The sequence below is a fragment of the Microtus ochrogaster genome, chromosome 10 (assembly GCF_000317375.1).
Source record: "Microtus ochrogaster isolate Prairie Vole_2 chromosome 10, MicOch1.0, whole genome shotgun sequence".
In the NCBI taxonomy this organism is placed as follows: Eukaryota; Metazoa; Chordata; class Mammalia; order Rodentia; family Cricetidae; genus Microtus; species Microtus ochrogaster.
This window is the reverse complement of record NC_022016.1, coordinates 49,313,715-49,332,285: the sequence shown is the minus strand read 5'-3', so window position 1 is coordinate 49,332,285 and position 18,571 is coordinate 49,313,715. Positions and strand designations below refer to the sequence as shown.

Genomic DNA, 18,571 nt, shown 5'->3' with positions numbered 1-18,571 from the left:
GACCAGGCTGGTCTCGAACTCACAGAGATCCGCCTGCCTCTGCCTCCCGAGTGCTGGGATTAAAGGCGTGCGCCACCACCGCCCGGCATCAACAGACATTTTAAAGTGAGACTTCAAGATATCCTTGTAATTGGAGGCCATAACTCAAGCTCTCCCATGTCCGCCGTGACCTGCGTTCCATCTGGTGAGTGTCTTACCTAGATGTTACCAGTCTGGAAGCGAGTCTTGTGTTTTAGGAAGAAATCATGCACCCTCCAAGAGGTTACTGGTGGGTACCCCATCACATATGTGCAGACTGACTCAGTAACACTCCTGAGGCTGTGGGGAGGGCACCCCAGTTTTCAGCTATTAACTGACTCTTTGTGACTCACCAGTGAAGGTTAGGCCAGCACCTGGTGTTAAACCCTAAGATGGCCGTGCATGTGTGGGCGTCTCAGGAAAGACCAGGACTGTGAGCCGAGCTCAGTGACCTTCCATACCTACAATGCCCAGCATGTAGGAAACCCCCTAGAGACGTATTCTTTGAGTTTGATTTAATCCCTTCAGCGGGTGGCACTGCCATACTGTCAGGCCTGGTGAAGCCACCCAGCCCTTCACAGAGCATCTTCCATACTCTGGGTGACTGCTTTGCAGCCTCATGTTGCACCCCGACAAACCTAAGTCTAGTCACTTTTGCTATTTCAGAGAAGAAATGAGACTTGCCACACAGCACACACAGGATTTGAGGCCAGCTCTCTCAGAGCCCGTTTGGGGGTCAGGCTCTGCTACAAGTTTCTGTTGGGGGTTGCCGGAGTTAAGACTGATATAGTTCTGGACTCCAGGGATTCCATCCTCTGTTTCCTGGGCTATCTGAGGCAAAAAGGTGCTCTGACCGCTCAGAGTTTCAATGTCTCCATCCGTGAGACTGGGAGGAAAACAGCTTAAAGCGGTGTGAGAATGCGAGACATATAAACCCATTTTGCACTGTGTTGGCACGAGGCCAGCTCACAGCAAGCAAACGCTGTGTGAGCACCAGGGCTGTTCTCTGTTTAGTGTGTTTGTGTATCTGAACGGGAGCTAGCACTGACGGGTGGGGGGGCCATGGGGTTCCGCCCCTGGGGGCTCTGTCCCCTGGCTTCCCATCAGCTGTGTGATACAGGGAAAAACAGCATTCTTAAATTGTTTAATTCTGAACTTTAAAAAAGCTGTTTAATTTTAATTAACTATTTTTTTTATTTTTTGAGACAGGGTCTCCAATCCAAGCTGGCCTTAAATTGGCTATGTAGCTGAGGAGGGCTTTGAACTCCTGATCCTCCTACTGCCATCTCCCAAGTGCTGGAATTACAGGTATGTGCCACCACACCCAGTCTGTGTGGTGCTGGGGATCCAGCCCAGGGCTTCATGTATGGTAGGGAAGAACTCTGCCAACTGAGCCATATATATATAACGTATATATATATTTATTTATTTATATAATTATTAAATTATAATATATTTACATTACACATATAAACATTATTATATATTTATATTATATTATATATATTTATTTTTTATTTTTTCTTGATTTTTCAAGACAGGTTAACAGTATAACTGTCCTGGCTATCCTGGAACTTGCATTGTAGACCAGGCTGGCCTCGAACTCACAGAGATCTGCCTGTCTCTGCCTCCCGAGTGCTGGGATTAAAGGCATGTGCACCACCACCGCCCGGCCTGGCATCTATCTATATTTTTAACTCCCTCTTTTATTATAAAAACTTTTTTTCAACTTACTTTTTATTTATTCTTTGTGTCTTTCACTATATGCCTCCCAATCCCACCCCTCCCCTCCCCCCCAAAAAAATTAAAATTTAAGAGAAGAAAAAAAAGAAGAAGGGGAACATTTTGCCATTGAAGCTGCAGCATGACACAGTGAGTCACATATACATACGAGTGTTCATTGCAAAGAATCACTGGTCTGGATCGAGGCCCTGGTCTCTGCTACACTATTGAGGCTGGAACCTCATTGGGACTCCTCCAGGACATCCTGTTGTTGACCTGTGTGGTGGAGGTCCTACAATCCTGGTCTGCAGGACCACCCCCTGCCACTCCCCACACACACCATGCTCCAGCAGATCACAGATGCGATGGATGTTGGGGTGGGTTAACACATAACCCTGGGTCTGGGCCTGGGTGGTTGCAGGGTTGGTCAGCTCTCCCTTGTCCTCACCCCAGGGTGAGCTTTCCAGCACTGCCCTGGTTAGTTCCCCCCTTGCAGCGGTGAGCAAGGTGTGGAGTTGGTTCTTTCCTAGGCTCAGGGTCGGCTGTCCCACACAGACCCTCAAGACCAGCTCTACTGTGTCACCGGGTGTAACATGGGGCTACTCTCCCAAGTGCTGCAGCTGATGAAGGGCAGGGACAGCTCTCCTGCTCTTATGACCTCATGGCCAGCTCTTCCATCTGCCTCAGGCACTGAAGGGCATTGATGGGCAATGCGGGGACATCACCTCCCCACCATGCCACTACGTGACAGATGAGTAATGGGGACAGTCTCCCGTGCTCACAACATTGTCATAAAATCTTTAAAAGCTAGACCCACTGGCACGGGCCTGTCATTTCAGCTACATGGGAAGATGAAGCAGGAGGATCAGGACCTTAAGGCCAGCCTGGGCTACACAGAGAGTTCAAGGGTAGCCTGGGCAACTTAGCAAGCTCCTGGTTCAAAATTTAAGAAGTAAAAAGAGAGCCAGGAGTGTAGTTCAGTGGGGAAACTTGCCTAGCATATGTGGAACCCTAGGTTTCATCTCTAGTGCCACAAAAAATAAAAATAAAATTAGATGCACGATATTAAAATTTTGGACACAGAGAGATGAAGTGGAAATAAAATCTACATCATAATTTCATCTCCCAGCGACAACTACCCAGAATTTGTTCCACCTGTCCTTCATAGACACAGACTGTGCGTACGCCTTCACAGCCCTCTGAAGACCCAAGATTGGCGGTGACCACAGATGGATTTGGATGGTGCCCAGGACAGACATGGCCCCAGCAAGTCATGTGCATCCGGCATGTTCAACTGTGCCTCAGTGATCCCAACTGCTAGCCTTGGGGTTCGGCGACAGGGACGTGACCCTCTTTTAGTTTATTCAAGCAGAAGGATGGGACCTTCACTTACCATGTACAGGAGAAAAGGCCAGCTCACCAGGTGCCTGGCAATGTTCTCGCCTGTCATTTTCTCGTGACTATTGGGTGCAAATGTCACTAGCAGGTAGGTGCCCACGATCGCCAAACCACAGCCAACAAAGGACAAGACATAGCGCCCTGTGGGGAAGGAGGGAAGATGGTCAGGGGTTCAGGGCATGAGCCAGGTGCATGGGGGGGGGCGGTCCTTGGCAAGTCAGGGCAGCCTCTGCCTTTGTCCTGGCTAGTTTATCTCAACCCAACACAAGCCAGTCATCTGAAAATGAGGGAACCTCAGTTGAGAAAATGTCTCCATAAGATCAGGCTGCAGGAAAACCTGTAGGGTGTTTTCTTAATTAGTGACTGATGGGGAGGGGCCAGTCCATCGTGGGAGGGGCCAGCCTTGGCTGGTAGTGGTCCTGGGTTCTATAAGAAAGCAGGCTGAGCAAGCCATGGGGAATTAAGTCAGTAAGCAGCACTCCTCCATGGTCTCTGCCATCAGCTCCTGCCTCCAGGTTCGTGTCCTGCCTGAATTTCTGTCCTGATTGCCTTCAGTGAAAGACTGTGGGTGTGGAAGCATAAGACAAACCCTTTGCTCCCCAACTTGCTTTCAGTTGTGGCGTTTCACCATAGCAACAGAAACCATAACTCAGACAGCCTGTGACAGGCATCTGGCACTGCTTGTAGTCAGTACAAATCAAATAAAAAAATGGTTTCTCGTAAGGTTTATGTGTATATTTTTATGCATATGAGTGATTTGCCTGCATGTATGTGCACTAATGAGTACCTGGTGCTTTTGGGGGGTCAGAAGGCATCAGATCTCCTGGAACTGGAGTTATAGACAGTTGTGATTCACCACGTGGGTCTTGGGAATTGAACCCAGGTCCTCTGCAAGACCACCAAGTGCTCTTAACCACTGAGCCATCTCTCCAGGTCCCCTTAATATGTGTGTGTGTCTTTAATTTATTGTTTACTTACTGGATTTGATTAATGTTCCACAAAACTTTAAAATGTTTTATTTGATTTGTACTGACTTTGAGCACCATTGAGGGCATCGACTGGTTTGGTTCTTATAGACATGAACTTATGTAGTTCCTTTGGTCACTCAGCATGGTGTTCGTGAGCTCTGTCTGTACCAACTGGGTTCACTCATTCTTACAGTCGAGCAGTAACTTGTGTGACAGCGACCCAAGCATCCATTGTCTGCTGCTGGGCACATGTGTTTGCTGCCTGGGATTGTAGAGTATGTTGCTGTGGACACTCCTGTCTGTGTGAATCTCTGCTGGGTATAAAGTATGCAGTGGAACCGTGGGCCACCGGGTAGGTGATGTTTGGTTTGATGGTTACCATGACATGGCTCTCCAAAAATGCCTGTAACAATTTACACTCCCATCAGTAGTGTGGAAGGGCTGCTTGTATGCTTGCTAACACGTAATGTTTTGTAGTTATTCTGGGAGTGGGCTATGTTTCACTTTTTTTTTTCAGTACCAGGAATGGAACCCAGAACCTTGTTCACTGGGTGGGCTTTCCCAATGAACCACACCCCAGCCCCTGCGCTGTGGTTCTCCGTGCGCTTTACAGGAAGTCCCAAGCCTAGAATCCCTTTATGGGCAGGCTGAAGAGGAACTGAAACTCACTGTGGAATATTCGTTTAAATATTTTGAATACAGTGTAGAGATGTGACTCTGCCTTAGGTGCCTTCTGATTGGTTTAATAGAGAGTTAAATGGCCAATAGCTAGGCGGGAGGGATAGGCGGGAGGGATAGGTGGGAGGGATAGGGGGGATTTCCCGGGAGAGAGAGGAAGAGGAGACGAAGTCTAGGTGTGAAAGACACCACGGAGAGGCGAATGAGTCGAACACAGGAAGGGAGAGAGGTAAAAAACAAGTGGTAGAATGTAGCTAAATAAAAATATGGGTTCATTTAAGTTATAAGAGCTAGTTGGTCAAGCCTACGCTAAGGCTGAGCTTTTCTAATTAATAATAAGTCTCTGTGTCATTATTTGGGAGCTGGTAGCCCAAAGAAAAATCCAACTACAAAAACTCCCCAAGAAGACTCCATGGTCCAATGGGTAACTTTTAAGAATGACTGTTCTTTTCCAGGCAGCTACTTAGCCAACTTGCAAGGAACAGACTCGGTGCTGTTGTTGCTCTGCCCAGAGGCCGGTCAGGTACCAGCATCGGGACCCAGGACAGAGTGGAGGTCAAGAGCCCTGTGCCTCTTCCCTGGCATCCTGTCATACTCCAGACAGGAGGGTCCAGCCTAGGCACGGCCGGCTGTGTGCTAAGAGCTCTGATCTACGAGGAAGGGCTCACTCTGTTTACTCCAGCAACCCTAAGCCCGGCTGTGTATCCCCAACACTTTGGCAGTTTCTTCCCTGTAAAGGTCTATGTAAAAGATTTTAGACACAAAGAAAAGCTGCAAGACTTGTGTAGTGAGCTCCTCAGTCCCACCACTTAGACAGGTGGTTCTCAACCTGTGGGTCATGACCCCAGGGTCATAGGGGTTGCATATCAGATATCCTGCATATCAGACATTTGCATTATGATTCATAGCGGCAGCAAAGCTACAGTTACGAAGTAGCAAGGAAATAATTTTATGGTTGGAGGGGGGGTCACAGCCGCATGAGAACTGTATTAAAGGGTTATAGCCTTAGTAGGAAGGCTTGGGGCACTTGACACTCACTCCAGGAACATGGACCCCAAGGGAGAGTGGGATGTGAAGGGGCTGTCGGGGGGGGGGGTGCTCCATGACTTACTCACGAAGTCCTTAGGTTTCCATTTTTCTTTGATGAATATGATTCCAATGATGGCGCTCGCTGGAAAAAAAGCCAGGGAGAGAGAAGAGGAATAAGGTTGCTGCCAGGTGGAGGGGTGGCCCCCCCACTCATGCCCTCTGGGTGGCTCATGTGCACATGTCCCCCAGAGATCTTTAGGGTTTGGTCTGTTTCAGCCTCGGTCACTTCATGTGGGAGAGGGGACCTCCCAGAGCCTTCTGTGGGATTTCTCCTAAACCAGGGCTCTGGGCCCTGCAGTCCACTGTGCATGAGGCAACTTACATGGGTGACTTTCGGGTGCTCAGCCTTAGAGGTGGGTGCTACAGTTGGTCTTATTTGATAAATGGGGATCCTGAGGTTAAAAGAGGTGAAGCTGATCAGAAAAGACAAGATTTGAACTCATGACGGTGCGGGCCAGAGCTTTTCTCCTCCTGCACCCTACCTCCCCCATGGTACCTCCCTGACTATTGCAGGGTCACAGCTTTACTTAAACTCCTGTGGCCGACCTATTGGACAAGGCTGGCAGCCACCATGACTGACTCCATTACTAGCCCAGCTCTGCCTCAGCTGGCTGTGTGGCCCCGGGTAGGTCACTTCCTGAGTGACAGTCTTCTACTCTGTGAGACGGTGTACTGGGTCTGGCTGTACCAACTTGCTGTTATATATTTGGGCGGCCACAGATGGCTTGAATTTCACCACGGCAGAGCAGATACACTGACACCCTACAGCTCCGCTCTGGGTGAAGGGCCTCAGAGACCACGCCCATCTCCATCTCCTCTCCTCGCCTCCCCACCCCAAAACCCCACTGAAAACTATTACTTCTTTGAGTTGTAGGTCAATTAAATAAGATTCTATATGCAAAACATTCTGCATAAAGTAAATGCTCATAATAAAATGATTCTTGTTATTGAGGTACTAGGAACAGCAATGGAAAAATCTTAAGTAGACAATGGATGAACTGTTATTATGTTAAGTAGATTTCTCATAGGGTGACCTTGGAGGTTCTAAGAGCTTCTTAACCTCCAGTAGCTGACTCCCAAATCTTTTGTTTGTTACGTATAGTGTCCTGCTTGCATGTAGGTCTGCACACCAGAAGAGGGCACCAGATCTCATTACAGATGGTTGTGAGCCACCAAGTGGGTGCTGGGAATTTAACTCAGGACCTCTGGAAGAGCAGCCAGTGCTCTTAACCTCTGAACCATCTCTTTGGCTCAACCCCCAAATCTTGTCACAGTTCACCCTACTTATTTATTTATTATGGCACTGGGCATCAAAACCAGGGCCTGGTCCCAACCAGGCCCTCATTCTATACCCCTAGGTCTCAGCCTCTATGTTTGAAGCTGGTTTACTTACTCAAAATCAAAGACTAATATTTACAGTGTTGGGCCCTTGGTCATTTATTCTTCACTGTGAGTGAAGGTTCCAAGAGGTCATTAGAGACCCCAGCAGTGGACAAAACAGAAAAAAGGACGTAAATTTAACGATCGATGGGGGCTTGGCGGTGGCCTGAGTGCAGGAAGCAATCCAGAAGACAACAGGGAAGACAGAGATGGCCAAAAAACGTGCCTTAACCAGAGACATTCAAACCACCTTAGAAGAAAACACTGGGGAAAGAAAAAATACTGGCCCAACCTAGTAGCTAAGCGGCAAGCACTTGCCCAGCACACACGAGGGCCTGGGGTTCTCTCCAACACTTAACAGAAAAGATACTGGGTGGAAAACCTCAGCACAGCTTCTGCAGTCAGGTGACCAGCCCTGCTTCACCAAGGGGGTTCTTCTAGCAGCAATGCGGAGATCCAATCAAGTTTTCCATTTTGTTAGTTTCTTATAGTTGATAGCGGCTGAGAATTCTGAGGTCCAACCTAGGCAGTTGTGATTGATTAATGATGTCTTTCCTGAGCCCAGGAGGGGCACAGTGACCACACACGTGTCACGCACAGGCCCTTCCTGCGGTGAAGAGGACCTTAGAATTCAAGCAGAGGTAAGGCGCCAAGATTTGCTGTTTTCCTGAGAGCAGGAGAGAGTGGAGCTAGCAAAATGGAAGGAGACATTCAAGATGAGCCTATTGTTCCAGCTCCTGGGCTGTCTCTATTGGAATTGGATTTTATCTGTCACCTTGCGGCATTAAAGTTCTTTCATCTTTGGCTGGTTCAGGTGCTCTGATATGGAAATCACGGGAAAATGACACGTGGGAAAGGTCATGATGACTGGCCGGGATGACGGGGAAAGACCTGGGCACCAACAGCATATCTCAGAGGTGCAAGACTGTGAAGAGATGAAAGTCGTAGGCCTTGCCAGTGTGAAGACACTTCGATGTAGGCTGAACTCCCTTCTGCAGTGGCCATCAAAGCCATTCTAAAGAAAATGTTCTGAATCTTAAACACGGTCTGGAGGCAGAGACCCTGGCTCACACCCCTGCCTGCCACTGGTGACATGCACCTCACTTCCTCTATCTGTAAAATGGGTGCTACATTCTCCCCCCACAGAGTGCTCAGAGCTGGGCCTGTGGGTGACATAGATGGTAGACGTTCTTACCAAAGCAAAGGCGCCTCTTTTTAAACCAGTATTTATTTTTTAAAATATATTTTAAATTAAAATATAATCCCATCACATCTCTTCCGTTTCCTCCCCCAAAGCCTTTCCATGTCTCTTGCTTCACTCCCTCTCAGAGTGTTCTTGTTTTTGTTTTTAATCTTTATTTGTGTGCGTGCTTGTATGGGTGTTTCACCAGCACATAAATCAGTGTTTCACATATATGTTATGTCTGAAGAGGACAGCAGAGGGCACTGGATCTCCTGAGAATGGAGTTACAGTCCCATGTGGATGCTAGGAATTGAACCTGAGCATTTCTTCTGCAGGAACAGTCAATGCTCTTAACTACTGAGCCATGTCTCCAGCTGCCAAGAGTACTGGGTTTATTTTTTGATTTTGTTTTTGTTTTTTTGAGGCAAGGTCTCCTTATATAGCCCTGGCTGTCCAAGAACTCACTATGCAGACCAGCCTGCCTCTGCCTTCCAAGTTCTGGGATTAAAGGTGTGCACCAGCATGCCTGGCCCCAATTGTGTGTGTGTGTGTGTTTAATATGAGTGCTCCAAGCCTCGTGACGGCGCTCGGGTCACACAGACCGTGGATCCTGGGTGGAGAGAAGGCTGGGGCTTACCTATCACAGAGACGGCACTGAGGGGCACGATGAGCGAGAGCGGCGCGAAGGCATAGGAGGCGAACACACCCAGTTCTCCCAGCAGCAGCAAGAGCAGTCCTAGCCACCATGTCTTGGTCTTGAAGTAGGCCCGGGGGTCCTTGGAGCCTGCCAGGCGGATGTGGCAGTATTTCTAGAAGTCCAAGAAGGAATGCGATTTGTCCAGATGTTGAACCAGGTGTTTAGACATGAAAGACTCTGATGAAGGAATGCCAGCTAACACTGCACTTTTATAACCACACATGGAGGCCTGAGTTGGGTTTGGGGGTGACGTGGGTGGGACCTGGAAATGGACATTTCTTTGTGATTATGTGTACATAGTCACATGTATGTAGATAGCATGCACGTTGCGTAGGGAGTGCATGTTTACATGTATGTGGATCTGCATTCGTATGTGTGTGCATGTGTGTATGCGTGTGTGTATGCGTGCATGTAGGCCAGAGGAAATAGTCTTCCGCCATGTTTTTTTTGAGACAGAGTGACTCAGTGACCCAAGCTTGACACGTAGGCTAGGCTGGCTTGCCAGTGAGCCCCAGTTTCACCTGCTGCCACCTTGGCACTGGTTTATACACGCACACCGCCACAACTGGCTGTTTTGACACAGGTTCTAGGAATGGAACCCAGGCCCTCAATTAAGATATCGCTCGAGCCCCTCTCTTCCTCTTGGGACACTGGCTCATGTCATCCAGGCTGGTCTTGAAATTTCAATCCTCAGGGCTGGAGCGATGGCTCAGGGGTTAAGAGCACATATGCTCTTACAGAGAACCTGGGTTTAGTTTCCAGCGCCCCTAGTGTGGCTCACAAACGTGCATAACTCCAGTTCCAGGGGATCTAATCTGATCCCCTCTTCTGACATCCACAGACACCAGACACACACACGGCACACAGACATACAGATAGTCAAACACTCACATGCATAAAAATAAATAAATAAATAGGGGAAAAAAAGAAAAGAAATTAAAATCTTCTTGCCCCCCTACCTCTTGAGTGCAGGGGTAACAGGCATATGCACTGTGCCTGGGGCTCAGGGTGGGCCTCGGAAAACCTCCGAGAAATTTAAGAGAGGACATTTACCCACTGACTCCTGTAGTGGCCACCTGGCATGGGAACATCCTTGTCTCCTGGGACACATATGTACCAGTGCCCTGGGACCCCAGGGGAAGCTCCTCCAGATGTCGGCTGCTGCACAGCACAGCTGTGGCCACCACCAGGCCAGGTGCTGTGGGGGTAACTGCTGCCATCCCTGTCCCCGAGACTGGAGGCACTGACAGTACTGGAATCAGAGCTGAGGGTAATGGCCCATGATGGTCCCAGCAGCTGGAGGCATAGGGCAGCGTGCGACAAGACCTGGGCCTGTGGTTAAGATGTCACTGGTAGAGAGAAGACCGGGCTCGGCTGGGGAGACAGCACTATCAGAGAAACGTCTGCTGTACAAGCGTGAGTTTAGATCCTCGCCATCTGCGTGAAAAGCCAGGTATGGCGGTGGCTGCCTATAACCCCAGCACTGGGGAGAAGGAAACAGGAAGTGATTTGCTATCACTGAGCTCCAGGTTCAGTAAAAGAGCTTGACTAAAAAAAAAAACCAACCAACCAACCAACCAAACAAACAAACAAACAAAAAAAAAACGGTGGGGCTGGAGATGGAGAGCCCACTCAGCAGTTAAGGGCAGTGTTGCTCTGCCAGAGGACTCACTTCGGGTACTGCCCATAACTCCAGCTCCAGGGGGATCTGATGCCTCTGGACTCTGTAAGCACCCACACTCGTGTGCACACATCCCCTGTTGCACATAATTCAAAGTGAAAGAAATCTTAACAAATAAACAGGGTGAAGAGCAATCGAGGAAGAGACTCACCATTGCTCTCTGGCTTCCATAGCAGGCGTGCCCACCTGCAAACACATGAGCACACATACATACACTACACATGCACACACATGAAGAAACTGGAGGATGTGACCCATGAGAGGGGAGAGGAAGGAGGACAAAGACGGTAGAGGGATTCAGGCAGCAGACAGGGTCCCCCCAGAGCAGACAGCAGACCTGGCTCACCCGCACTGCTCCTCTGCTTGGGACAGCGCTGGCACCTGAGACTCACCTGCAGGTTAAGGGCGATGCTGACCACGAGGTGCCCGAAAATTGCCAAGAGAGCGCCAATCAAGTTTTCCTGAAGGGTCACAGAACAGAAGGGAGGGGCACTTAAGTCAACAGGTACCAGGGCATATGTGGTATTCAGCTGTCTGTCCCCAAACAAAACCGGAACAAGCCCACACTCCCCTCCCTCCAGACCACCCAGGTGTCACCCAGCTCTTCAGAGATCCACAGGGCACTGTCCTGAGCTGGAAACGTCCTGAAAACACTATACTTGGTTGTCCTCATCTTGGTAACCTGAACAGGCCCAAACCTGCCCCACTGGCCTTTGAGAGGCACTGACCTGACACCATCTTGAACAGAAAGGTAATGTGTAAAAACCAGTGTGGAGGAAGAGAAACACCGGCTGGGGCTTCTACCACCACCATCTGGCCAGGGAAGTCTTACAGCTTAGCAAGAACCTCCCATGTAGCCGGCTTCAGTGTGGACTTTTCAGTTATTAATCAATGCAAACCTCATTTATAATCACCCTACTGATGAGAATCAGGCTCCTGGGCATGACACTTTTTTTAAATAAAAAATTACTCAACATACATTTAGGATAGAATAATTAGGAAGCACAGGTGACAAAAATGACAGTAAGAGCAGGGTGTGGTGGCCACACCTGTCATCCCAGCACTACTGTGGTCGAGGCAGGAGGATCAAGAGTTCGAGGCCTTCCTTGAGATGTAATCTCAAAAACCATAAAACCTTGGGGCTGGAGAGGTGGTTCCAGGTTTAAAGACTGCATATTGTTCTCAGAGTTACCTTTCCAGCATCTATATGAGGCAGTTCACAATTGCCTGTAGCTCTAGTTCCAGGGGATCTGAAGCCTCCCACCCCACCCCACTGCCACCCTAATCCCCCCCCAACTCCTGGCACAGCACTGATCTACACAACATACCTCTGTGTCAGGCACACTGTGTTCATCATTTTTAAAAGGTCAGCAGGTACCCTATCACCTAAGCTACAGGTTCCTGCACCAGATGACCATTTTAAATGTTTGTTCATGTTTATGTACTTGAATGTTTTGCCTGAATGCATGTATGTGCATTGCCTGCATGCCTAGTGTCTGCACAGGCTGGGGATGGAGTGTCATCAGTTCCCCCAGAACTAGAGTTAGACACAGTTGTAAGTTGTCTTCTGGGTGCTGGGATCCGAACCCAGGTCCTCTGCAAGAATAGCGCATGTTCTTAACTGCTGGGCCATCTCTGCCGTCCCCTTATCTGACTATTTTTGACAGAGGAAACAGTGGTTTCATATGGTTCAACTTGTAACTGAGCCACTATGACTTTCACATAGAGACTATGCCGTCCTTTGATAGCACGTCGATTAAAAGAACAATGCTGATGAGAAGGTGGAAGTTAAGAGCTAAATAAGGGGAAAGTGTCCTGCCACCCACACAAACCAAACCGCATCAGGGAGAGCTGGTGAGAAGGAATGGGGAAGTGAAAACTAGGAAACCCACAAAGACAAACTAATCTAAGTACCAGGGCGTCTCACAGTGAAGGGTTTCATAGTCAAGGCTGGCATTAACACAGTGCTCACACCTGATGGGGAGGCCCCGTCAAGGCTGGCGTTCACACAAGGCTCACACGTGATGGGGGAGACCATCTCTATACTTTCCCTTTGGGGATACATACAAGCCTAAGAGAACTGGCTTTGAAATAGACCCAACTCTGCCTGGGAGCCACTGAGGTGGGTTGGCATCATCGAGGAACGTCAGGGCCCTTGCTCTCTCTACAGCGAGCCCAGTTTCAGGTAGACTTTCAAGACTCCCATACACGTGTATCCAGGCTTCCTGACCGGATGGAATTAGAGTGAAAAGAGCCCTATGATCTCAGCACTGGGGAAGTGGGCCATCCTTGGTTACATAGGGAGTACAAGATCAAGACGTTGCTCCCAAAATAAATAAATAAGTAAAAATCCAAACCCACGGGGCTGGAGAGAGAGAGCTCAGTGGTTCCGAGCTCTTAGTGTTCTTGCAGGGGACCCGGGTATTATAATAAGAGCAGCAAAGCTGCGTTCCTTGCACCCGGCCGCCCGCACGGCTAGCTTTATACCCGAAATAATACACAGATACTGTATTCTTTTAAATACTGCTTGGCCCATTTCTATCTAGCCTCTTCTAGGCTAATTCTCACATATTAATTTAGCCCATTTCTAATCATCTGTGTAGCTCCGCTAGGTGCGCTTACTGGGAAGATTCTAGCCTATGTCCATCCTGGGTCAGAGCTCCATCGTGTGTGTCCCCGAGAGCAGAGCTATCACGTCTACCCAGGAGAGGGGAGCATGGCGTCTCTCCGAGGCATCTGTCGAGTCTGAGCTCACTTCCTCTTCCTCCCAGCATTCTGTTCTGTTTACTCCACCCACCTATGTTCTAAGCTATGAGCCCAAGCAGTTTGTTTATTACTTAACCGATGAAATCAACAGATTGATATATGACACTCCCACATCACCTGGGTTTAATTCCCAGCACCCACACAGTAGTTCACAAACTTGTAGTTATTTCCAGGGATTCCTGACACCTCTTCTGATCTCTGAGGACTCCTGAGGACACACGGAGCACATACATACACTCAGACCGACAGACAGACACACACCCCAAAATAAACAAAATCAAAAACAAAATCCCCAAACTAAAACAAACCAAAACAGCAAACGCCCCCAAAGAGCCCTAAGAGGTAATGTTCCACTTTAATCTCTTCTCAGCACCGGAGCTGGAAGCTCACGGACGCCTAAAGTAAACCTTGGAGAGGTAGGTACCACAACCCAACCAGGGCGCAGACAGGAGGGCCTGGGATCGGAAGTGTGACTTCTGGCCTCCTGATAAGAATGCTGGCCCCAGTGGTCCCCAGGGTGTTCTCTGAGTTTATTCAGAGGTGAGAAGGAACTGGGGTGGGGTGGGGCACCGTGTAAGTACTCCACTTGGTGCTGACGCAGGCAGCCGAGTTTGCTCAGCAAAGCCATTTGCGCGGCACATTAATCTTAACGCTTAATAGCCGGTTACAGACTGACACAGTGAGTAACAAACAGACATCGCTCATGCCCTCCCATCTGAGTGTCTCCAAGGGCCTCATCAGCGGTAATTATGCCCCCGAACCCTTGTGAAGTGGTGCGTGGTGTTTTATGAACATTTAAAGTCACGGACAGCTGCCACCGCCCAGGGGTTACACAGTTTGAACACACATTCACCAGCTGCCCTCAGGGCTTGGCATGAGGCATTCAGAGCCAAGAAGGATCCTGCCTGAGTTTCCTCCTCCAGCCTCAGAGCTTGAAGACAGGAGTCTAGCTCTGGAGGCTTGGCCAATGGCTTCCTCACTGGACCCCCAGCAGCTCCCTCAGTTGCTGAAGAGTTATCCTTGGTCCCTGGGGGGATTAGTCACAGCGAGAGGCACCAAGTATATGACCAACACTGACTCTTAGGAACTCGGAACACAGACATGGCCCTTAAGGTGCAAACGGGAACAAGCAATTCACACTGCCTGGTGGAGGCTAAGGCTGTCTGAGAGGCTGTCTGAGAACCTATCACCTCGGAGGCCCCGCCTCCTCCAGTCCTCACCAGGCCCCGGCTTTCCATTAGAGAGCAGAGGTGACAGGATGAGCTGGCAAATGCTGTCAGGCACTGCTTCTCACAGACATCACTGGAGGAGGCGCGAGACCAGGCCAGCGGAGCAGATCATGCCCATGCATGGCCAGCAGGGCCCAGCTCAAGCCAGGGCTCTTTGCCCCCCTATAATTTTGGGATGAGAAGTAGCAATGGGTCTTATGTTTAGGATAATCATACATTACCTAAAGGGAGACCTCAGAACGAAAGGGCGCCCCACTCAGCGGCAGAAGTCAGGGGTCCCAGTCATCTCTTCAGTGGGCCACAATGTCCTCAAAGTGAAACTTGGAAAGGGACCATTGGACATTTCAGACGACTTCCTGCCACGGCTGCAAGCTCCCCGTGACCTTCCTATCAGGGAGACAGTGGAGAGGCCAGAGGTGCCTCTCTCTGCTCCTCTAGGGATTCAAGACAGCGGACCTGAGTGGGGTCCTGCCTCTGCTACTTCCTTGCTGTGTGACTTTGGGGAATGACCTCAAGTCTCTGGGCTATAATAGAGAGCTGAAGCAGCACACGGTGCAGTAAATCCTGTAATGATTCTAGTGACTGCTATAGTTTGTCTTCATATTATTTTCTTTTATTTTGTTAAAGACAGCATTTCCTGTAGCCTAGGCTGGCCTTGAACTCATTACGTACCTGAGGATGACCTTGAATTTCTGGTCCTACTGCACCGCCTGCACTCCTAAGTGTGCCAACAAGCCTGTCTCACCTTCACTATCATTCTTTTTTGTTTGTTTCATTGTTTTTTGTTGTTATTGTTATTGTTTTGTTTTCTTGAGACAGGGTTTCTCTGTGTAGCTTTCACTGTTGTGGAACTCGCGCTATAGACCAGGCTGGACTCGAACTCACAGAGCTCCATCTGCCTCCCGAGTGCTGGGATCTCCTGTGCCCACTTCACACCTCCCCCTGCACCACAGGGCTGTGGGTTGTTGAGGGGCAGGACCAGCTCTCCGACAGATGCAGGGTCCTGAAGCTGATGTTTTCTAATCCAAACTGATTTTTTTTTATTCCCTCTGACTCTGAAAGGAAATGAAATGCTTCCAGGAAGGCAGCTGCAGGCGAGAGGCAATCCCTGTATGTGGATCTCGGCATCCACGTGAGTCAGCTCACACGCCAGTGTCTAGGTCCCCCCCTCAGGTCTGCTCCCATCAGCCTCCATTTAAACACCACCATCACCACAGCCATCTCTTGGAGCTTAAGCTGATCTCCCACAATGCTTTGGGCTTGAAGCTGTAAACAGGTAAGTTGCCTCTGGACTGGCTTTGGGTGGCTGGCATTTCAAAGAAGGTACCCCAGCGAACCAGGTCTGCCACACCTGCAGCTTGGCTTCAGGCCACCTCCCTGATGCTGTCTTTAGCAGGTGAGGCATTACCTGCCTTGTGCCAGTCATCCCTACACTCGTGGTAGAAACAGAGGGAGTCTAGCTGAGTGCCCGGCACAATATAAACAGCATAAAATAGTGGCCAGGACCCTGGACCTTGGCCATGAGTAGATGATTCAAATTCCAGCTTTTACATAGACCGTGTGGTCTCAGGCAAGTTAATGAGCTTCTCTGTGCCAGTTTCCTTACGTGTAAGATGAAGTCAGAAGAGACGTGGGAGGATCAGTACAGTCCCTGCTATGGTCAATGCTCAACACACACGGCAAAGTCTGTTAATTAACTACGGACAAAGGACCCAGACTTCCCACTGGGAAGTGTTGGAACACGTGATAAAGGAATTGGGTGGACTGGTAGAGTTTCCCAAGCAGAAATGGATGACTCATGTGACTTGGGGTTCCTCATTCTGGGCATTCCAGCCATCCTCCCAATTACCCTACAGGGCGGATTCTAGCCTCACCTGCAGGTCTATGACTTTCCTAGGCTTTAACTCAAGACATAGCAAAGCCAGGACTCGACGTCAGCCTGTCTGAGTACAAAGTCCGAGGTCTCAGTACTCTACGCTGCCACTCTCTGCTCTAGTTCTTTCTTTCTTCCTTCCTTCCTTCCTTCCTTCCTTCCTTCCTTCCTTCCTTCCTTCCTTCCTTCCTTCCCTCCCTCCCTCCTTCCCTCCCTCCCTCTTTCCTTCTTGGAGGGAGGGCAGGGACAGAGTCTCACTATGTAGCCCAGGCTGGCCTGGAACTCACAGAAATCCACCTGCCTCTGTCTCACAAGTCCTGGGATTAAAGGCGTGCGCCACCACTATGCCCAACACCACATTTTTTCTTAAGGGCAGGCGTCATGGAGACCTATCCTGCCTGTTCCTCTCCTGGACTCGAGGAAAGATGATCTCACTCATCCATACAGCTGCCCAGGTTTGCTGGACCGGGATTTGCAAAGGGAGAAGAAGGGGGAGAGGGTGCAGACAAAGAGATGTGTTCAAGGCTGAGCCAGAGCTCCCCAAGAATGGCTGGTAATCAGCCAGGACTGGGGAACCATCACAGACTCCACCCCTTCATTTGACAAAGACAGAAACCAAGGCGCTGAAAGAGAGGGCCTGACTGTCTGAGGTCAAACGTAAGGAAAAGCTGAGCTGGATTCTAGGTCTTCCGATGCTCACTGTTGCTGTTCTGCCTATCACTCACTCCTCCTCCAAGAACACAGCAGTGGCCCCGAGGCAGGTGGAAATGACAGGTTTTCACGGAAAGAGCAGAGAGCAAGAAAACCATGCCATGACCTACATGATCTCAAGTATGTCCCTCCCCACCGTTGGCCTCCAGTTCCCCAATCCATCAAACCAGAGCGTTTGGTGATCTCTAAACCTCCTTCAGCCCAGGGTGTTATCAGTCTCAACTGTGAGACAACTTATTTCATTTTATGCACACGTGTGTGCACCTGAGTGTATGCATGTGCACCACATGTATGCAGGGTCTGAGGAAGGTTTGAGGAAGGTGGGATTCCCCTGGATCTGCCATGTGGGTACGAGGAACTAAACCTGAGGCCTCTGCAAGAGCAGCCAGTGCTCCTAACCACTGAGCCAACCACTGAGCCATCTCTCCAGCCCCTGGGATGGGTCCTTCAATTGTCAACTCATCACAACCGAGAGTCACCTGGGCAGAAAGGCTCAATGAAGGATTGCCTAGATCTGGTTGGCCTGTGGGTATGTCTGCGGGGGCTGTCTTAGGTTAACTGATGGGGGAGGAACCGCCCACTGTGGGCAGCACCATTCCCTGGAGGAAGGGAGAAAGGGAGCTGAGCACTAGCATGCAGGCACGTGTGCATTCTTTGCTTTCTGAGCCCGATTATGGATGTCATGTGACCAACTCCCTCAAGTGCCAGCCACTGTGACTTCACTGCTATGACAGGCTGCGACCCGGAATTATGAGCTTCTCCCTGAAGTTGCTTCTATCCCAGTGAAAGGAAATAAAACTAAGAAACCAACTGTTTCAGAGGAAAATAAAAAACAAACAAACAAACAAACAAAAAACCCGACTCCAGTCTTTATATGCTTCGTTAGGGACACCAAAGTCTGACACGAAAACCTTTATCTATTCATAGGAAATGATCTAAAGCACACCCAAGGAAATCATCCGAGGTGAGCACCGGGGACGGCCCTCAGTCATGGTCACAGTCACATCATCCCATAGGCTAAACAACCTGAGTGCCCAACCACAGGGAAGCTCTCATGCGGATTCCCACAGAGCAGCTCAACAGGTGTCTGGGCAGTCATCCTGGAAGCCTGTGGCGCGGGAAGTATCCCACCATCAGTGCTGTGGGAAGTATCCCACCGTCAGTGCTGTGGGAAGTAT

The 18,571-nt window shown here is 49.6% G+C and overlaps 1 protein-coding gene across 3 annotated transcripts in view; it reads right to left on the bottom strand.

The window, feature by feature from the left end:
* Positions 1–18,571, bottom strand: part of Nipal3 (NIPA like domain containing 3) — a 42,297-nt gene that overhangs the window by 17,868 nt on the left and 5,858 nt on the right. For all 3 annotated transcript variants that reach the window (XM_026781898.1, XM_005353048.3, XM_005353046.3), the window contains exons 3-6: positions 11,207–11,275; positions 9,074–9,245; positions 5,896–5,955; positions 3,134–3,279 (exon numbers count right to left, since the gene is read on the bottom strand). In XM_026781898.1, coding sequence (XP_026637699.1) covers positions 3,134–3,279; positions 5,896–5,955; positions 9,074–9,245; positions 11,207–11,275 — 447 coding nt within the window. The remainder of the gene's footprint in view (positions 1–3,133; positions 3,280–5,895; positions 5,956–9,073; positions 9,246–11,206; positions 11,276–18,571) is intronic.